The sequence below is a fragment of the Magallana gigas genome, chromosome 2, assembly GCF_963853765.1.
Source record: "Magallana gigas chromosome 2, xbMagGiga1.1, whole genome shotgun sequence".
Lineage (NCBI taxonomy): Eukaryota > Metazoa > Mollusca > Bivalvia > Ostreida > Ostreidae > Magallana > Magallana gigas.
In genome coordinates, this window is record NC_088854.1 from 29,231,493 (window position 1) to 29,238,628 (window position 7,136).

Sequence of the window (7,136 nt, forward strand, 5' to 3'; positions counted from 1 at the left end):
TTATATATTAAGGTTAGTTTGTTCAACCTGAATTAAATCAAAGTACTTAAAGTACTGGAAAGCGCTAAGCCGGGAAGAAAGTGTTAAATCATAGACAGTCTCTTCTGCGGTATATTTTAGGGTATATCATTAAATTTAATGAAGTCTCTAGCTCACATCTTATCATACGTAAAAAGTAGCGTGTTCCAGCATAATTTAATTTAAAGGGTGTTGTCATGGACGCCGATTCAAATGTCACAACAGTATTTCATCTTAGGTCACGTCAAAACAGGGCTGAGGGAAAATGATTACCGATTTTTTCTTCGAATTTGGGCCATTTCCACCTGCGACAAGGGATAATCTTTTATGTAATGAAAAAGCATGTGTAAGGTGTCTGACGATCCAAGTTTTGTAATAATGCAAGATCATTTGAATTTTTTATGCATGTTTTTTTTTAAGGGGAAGAAGGTTGAAAAGTTCTTGACTTATGGTCTTGTGCTTTTTAAGCTCACGTGTAACTTCGACGTAACAAACTCTCACGCCTTGATGGATGCACATGTGTTTTTGCTAAGTTATTCCACAATACACAAACAAATGCATTTTTTCCCCAAAAATTATAATTGGAAAGAAATCATCATCATGAATGTGATATCTTTAGGAGCACCCATATCCGATATATAATAATAATATTCATTAATTGAATTTATTCCCAATTTAATACTGATAGAACAAATGTATCTGCATGCAGGATAACTTGAAGAAATGTTTTCCCTACTGCATAGTTATGAGTTCTCCCGAGTACGACTTCTCCAGGGTACGACTTCTCTAGCATCCGCCAGTAGGTGGCGGTATTTCGGAAATGCAAAATCGAAAGTGGAAGTAGGATCAGAAATCTAGCGACAAAAAAGCGCTGCAGCTATGCTTAGCGCTTCAAAAATCATTTTATCTAAAGGAAGTCAAATATAAAATCGATCTCTTCAGACCGAAGTCAGCCACATTAAAAAATTAATTTTGCACCATTACGGAGATCCTGTGGAATTGTAACCCTCTCCAGTAAACATCAAGTATAAAAAATCCAAGAGGGCTACATTTTTGCAGCTACACTCCACTTAATGGATTTCAGAGTAGCTTTTCGGTGACACAAACAGAAACGGTGCGGTTTTTTTCTCCAAATTTTAAATAATTGGAGGTTTCTTTTCAAAGAACAGAATATTAAATTTGAAGAAATATTTCATCAAAGAACAAGTTTGGCTTAGCTGTTGTGTACTACCAAAATTATAATAATTACTTTTTCGTTGTTTAAGCGTACAAACGTACACATGTAGATGTTCGATATTGTTTTTAAAGGTAGGACAAGCAAAAAAAAAGAAATTAAAAAATAAAACCCATGGAACACAGAATAGGAAAACTAGAAGTAAAAGCGCGAGAAATGGACTTTGAGTTTACATACTATTACATTACATCTGCAGAACTGACATTAGCTCTTCAAATGTGTCACTTAATGTTACAGGTGTGTTACAGACCAAAATAACTTGATACTAATTCGAGGGAGATGTTTGTGTTGTGATTACAGGATTTAGTTTTTACTTCTCATTATTATTATTGCACTCTCTCAAATAAATGTCGTTTAAAAATTTCCAATTGAAACATGCTTTCAACAAAGCTATTTGTTTGGTCTAAAACAACTATTACCTTTAAATATGTAATGGATTTAGAAAAAATAGTCGGTAGAAGTTTTTTTGTTTGGTTGTAAGCGGTTATCGTATACGCTAACGCTTTTTGTCATGCAACCAATGCTTTAACGCAACCAGATTTGTAGAGTGAATATACTATATATACTATCAAAGACTTGATTTTAATGTACCGCCCTATTCACGGCAAATTTGTACTTTTAAGGAAAGATATAATATCAAGTAATGATTTTCACCTGGTCGTAGAAATTTCTGTGGTCAAAATTTCAAATAATTAAATGTCGAATATCAATGACTGACATTTAACTAGACATATACAAACTGAAAAAATTGTAAATCTTCGCGAAGTTTTTATCAATTTTAAACATTTCTTATATATTTTTGTTAGTTTTATATTTTGATATGAAACAAAATAATTTCCAATAATGTCTGTATGTCTCTTTGTATTATAAAGCGTAAATCTTCAAATAACTATACCTTTGAAGGTTTAAATGTAATTCTAAGTTTGTTTATTTAAGTTAAATAATTATACATGTATATAAAATAAAAAATTATTTGTTCCTTCAAAAAATCGAGACTTAAAAAAAATGATACATAAAAATAGCTTATATTTAATGGAAGAGATGACATGAAATATATTTTTCATCTGTTTGTCTCTTCTAATGACCTCTTTGGAAGTAATAGGACTTCAAATGTCAATCGAATTATTCAATTTTTTTTCTGGACGTTTAAACGATGGGAAATAGGACAAACCTTTGAAATAGCAGGATATTTCATGCATTTATATGTAATGAATGTATTTAAATTGAATATGTAATGTAATATTAAAACCCATCAATCCGTGATTTTGAAATATGTTAGAAATTTAATAATTTTTGTAGCATTGAAATGTAAAAGCTAATTTAAAATGCGTTTTTTCATTATCATAGAACTGAAAATCACGAAAGACATTTGTATTTACATGTAAATAAGTACAAAATATAAGTAAAATTTATATTTTTAATGAAGTATGCCATTTTAAACTGAAATTTAATCGGTCGTCTGTTATAAACACTGTTTTATTCTAACAAAAACTAAGTTTCCCCCCACTGAAACAAACATGATTTATTATGAAAAAACTTGTGCAGCTGTCATTTTTCTTCCTCATATCAGTTTATCCTAATTTATAACAATTAGCATAGTGCAGTATCCATGACAACAGATCAATACTAGAAGAGATTCATTTATTCCAAATATTTAAGAAGAACTCCATAATAATGGACCAAATCAAAATCAATGTATCAAATTGGTCATAATTTTATCATTTACTATTTATAAGATGTACTCAGCGAATCAAGAATACAATACATGCATTGTTAGCTTTTTTTCTTCGCTTAAGGTTAGACATATCAGACACACCGATTTCAGGAGTAATATATTTGATTGAATTGTAGAGGAATCTCTGCGTAGTTATGGAAATTGTCAACAGATGCCAAGAACCGTAGGAAATGTGTACCGTCGTTATTTTGACATGGTAATTCTGACTTTAGAGAACGTATTTTAAATATCCCGATTATAATTAAAACATATACTTATTTAGTTAGCAAAGAACTTGACAAACAGAATGTAGGAATTTAACACCTTGACGTTTGACTTCAATATCAAAATGGGTTTTCCTGAGGTCATATTGTGTATAGATCTAACAAAAGACCAACAGGCATTAACGGTCACCTGAGTACTATAGCCCATACACAAACTTGTGGAGGAGTCTCATATATGCATTTAATTAAGTTTCTTTCTGGGTGAGAAAAATTATAATATTGTAATGACGACCACCTTCTTGTCTGAAATCTTTCGAAAAGGACTATAAGAAACCTATAATTTTAGTGAAAAAAATCAGATCATAATAGAGTGCATTACCTGAATTTGAAAAGGTACAAGGCTCTGATAGAAAATAGTTTTCCCACATTTGTTAACTTTCAAGATGCATTGTAGGTTTTATGTGTATATGCTTTCATAGAAAAACTATAAAAAGATGGCTAGTATACATGTTTTATTTAAAACAACCTCCCATCCCCAATGCCCAGGAGCAGACAGAAACTCTCCCGTGGGCATTCAAACAAAAAATAATCAGCTTAACAACATTTGATATATTATGTGTTATATTTAACCGATATTGCCCTACTATCATCATGTTATTTATACGTAAATCATTTTACATATACTGTTTTTCAGTGATTTTGGTTAGCTAATTACTACTTTACTATTAATGAGTCTATTGGTTTAATATTTAAAATGCCTCAAAAACTGTTTTTTTTCCAATGATAAAAATACAGAAGATAACGTTTGAACATTCTATGCATTACATTGTAACACTATACATCCATTTTGGCCCTGCCCTAGAGTCAAAACCCTTACTCCAGGGGACGTGAAATTTACAATTTTAGTAGAGGACAGTTTTTCTTACAGATGTGTGAGAGTAGCGAAGACTTTAAAACATTATTTGCATTAACATTATTATAGCATTAAATGATTTATTTTTGACGTCGTCGTGTCAATAACTGCCGTCAGTTGAGCAGACAAATTGAATGACGCGCGTTAGCGCGTTATGATAATTTGTCTGCTCAACTGACGGCAGTTATTGACACGACGACGTCAAAAATAAATCATTCAATGCTTATATTTACATTCCCGTGTTAATGAAATCAATTATTTAATTAAATAAATCGGTATGAATTACAGACCACAGAGGGAGTAAATTAGTAACAGCCAGAACAGCTGATTTCTTAAACCGGTTTAATCTGGTTATCACAAAGACTGTTGAGATAAGCTTAAAAATATAATCCATGAAAAATAACTCTTGAAAATTTGCTTTAAACAATAGATTCAACTTTATTGCTGAATAATTTTAAACCACTGTGTTAAACATGTATGAAATTTAATTATAAACTGATTAAATAGAAACATTAACAATAAATAGTAAATAGCACGGCGTAGTTAAATTCGGTAGAGGCGGTGATGTGGTCACGTGGCGGCCTTTCCTCAGTTGAAGTGAAACGTGCAGTCCTTGAAGATGGAACGAGTAGGACAGAATCCGACTGAAGGATTTACTTCATTTTTGTGGACTGAAGTTGTTGAAGAAATAAGGTTAGTAACTGTTGAAACCCCAGTCTCGGATACAGTACGTAAGGCTGAAACATCCATTGTTGACATGGTTGATGTCGACTCCACATGTTTTCTACCAGCCGCCATTGTTGACAAAGTACTGCTCATTGTTTTCTTTTGGTTAGACGACATCGATCTGTTGTAAGACTTCAATGAGCTTTCGCTTTTATGATTTGACATAAACATGATGTGTCTACTTTCGTATCCAAGGTCGCTAAGATAGGTAATTGCTGTTGCTCTAAGGCAATGGGGGGTATAGTTAGTTTCGACACTTGCAGCTTTGCATATTTCATTTAAGAACTTGCTAAAGGTACGTTTAGAAAGCGGTTTTGCTGCATACCACTTGTCTGTTTCCGGGGTTGCTTCCTTGTAATATTGATTGAAAAGAGAAGTTGCACTTTTTTCTGTTTTTTCAATTAGGAGTTTGAGTAGTTTTACTGGGCAGCAGGTACTTTGAGGAGATGCATACATTCTCTTCTCAGTGTGTCCTTCAACAGCTCTTGCTGCTAGTGCAATACCCCCTTGATGGGTTTTCGGTTGAGTTTCATGATTTAGGGTGACAAACTCTCCAGTTTCATCCTCATTGAACTCAAAACTGTCCATTTTCAGTTGGTGGTGAAACTCCATGCCACGCGTGACAAAATGGATGGAGATGAGATACCACACAGCCTGTCGAAGTATTACTGGTGATGTAGTTGCTTTTTCAAGGTAAGTAGAAATTTTACTTAGGTCATGGGGCTCTATAACTTTTTTATGGGTAACTGGTTGAGACAATCCGAGTCGTGTTCTCTCTTTAAATAAGCCATCGAGAACTCCATTGGCAATTTTAAATTCTTTGTCTCTGATTATGTCTATTTCTCTTTTGTTATCAGTTAGAAATCTGTTAATAGCACATCTGATGTTGATGAGAGAACTTTTGTGATAAAGTTGGTCTTTGCCATTATTTTCAGCGTTAGTTTTAGGTCTTACAGCAATGTAGAAGTGTGACAACCTTTCGGCAAGTGTGTTTGCATCTACAGATATCATATCCAAATTTTCACCATAAGTTTCCATATTCCAGTCTGAATAAAGTAAGAAAGGTACTTGTGAACAAAAAGGCATGTGTGTAACATTTTTGGTCATGTGTTTGATTGCTGTATTTTAAAAAGCAACAAAACTTAGCCTTGAATGAATTTTTACACCTATTGCCACTAACTACCAACAAGTTGTACCTTGAAAAATTTTCATTCCTTTTCGTAGATTCAGCTTGTCTTGATGCAAACAGTCTGTCTATGTCAGTACTTGTTGAGGGTTTAAACCGCTTTGAAGGCGGGCTCTAAAATATGAATTTTAGGGGCAAGTTTATGGTTTGTTATTATAGCAGTTGTTAAATTTTTGCAAAAAAGAATATGTATTTATTATTTATTTTATTTTTATTGTATGTATTTAGACAAACCTTTTGGTGATCATCAATTTTTCCATCTGGATGGAGAGACTGCTCATTGGCATGGGTACATGTATCTACCTCAACCTTATTTATGGTTCCCCAATCTATTGTTTTGAAGATTTCATCATCTTCATCTGTCAGGAAATTTAGTATATCCATGTCCTCAAAGTTGAGGTCAAAATTAGCCATTTATCTTACATATAATAGGACAACAGTGCAAACTATGCAGATAATTGTTTACTGAAGCAGAAGATATTTTTTCATTCGGAACTCCTCTGAGTTCACCATTCATGAATACAGAAAGAACAAGATATCTGTGAGCCAATGCTCACTAGTGATACCCCCGCTCTGATGTGAATATGCAAAATAAGCAATGTCGACATTAAACAGAAAGCTGGCATCCGATTGGTACAGAAATATATCCCACAATATGGCATGCCTAAACAAATAGTGTGTTAAAATTTCTAGCATCTGCGATAAATAGCTGCTGAGAAATCTTTGAGGAAAATTTGTTTGAAAATTTTGGCTAAAAAAAACAAAGTCATTATTTAACGAAAGTTGACGTCCGATTGATACAAAAATATATCCCACAATATGGCATGCCAAAACAAATAGTGTGTTAAAATTTCAAGCATCTGCGATATTTAGCTGCTGAGAAATCTTTGACGAAAATTTGTTTGAAAATTTTGGCTAAAAATAAACGAAGTCGTCGTTTAACAGGAAGTTGACATCCGATTGATACAAAAATATATCCCACAATATGGCATGCCTAAACAAATAATGTGTTAAAATTTCAAGCATCTGCGATAAATAGTTGCTGAGAATTCTTTGACAGAAATTTGTTTGAAAATTTTGGCAAAAAATAAACAAAGTCGTCATTTGACAGGAAGTTGACG

General features: G+C 32.9%; 1 protein-coding gene across 1 annotated transcript; it reads right to left on the reverse strand.

Moving 5' to 3' along the window:
* Positions 1–4,577: 4,577 nt before the first annotated feature.
* On the reverse strand, positions 4,578–5,859 carry LOC136272913 (uncharacterized). The gene has a single exon (XM_066076018.1). The coding sequence runs from the start codon at positions 5,838–5,840 to the stop codon at positions 4,692–4,694; it is 1,149 nt and encodes a 382-aa protein (XP_065932090.1). The 5' UTR covers positions 5,841–5,859; the 3' UTR covers positions 4,578–4,691.
* Between the last annotated feature and the right edge of the window lie 1,277 nt (positions 5,860–7,136).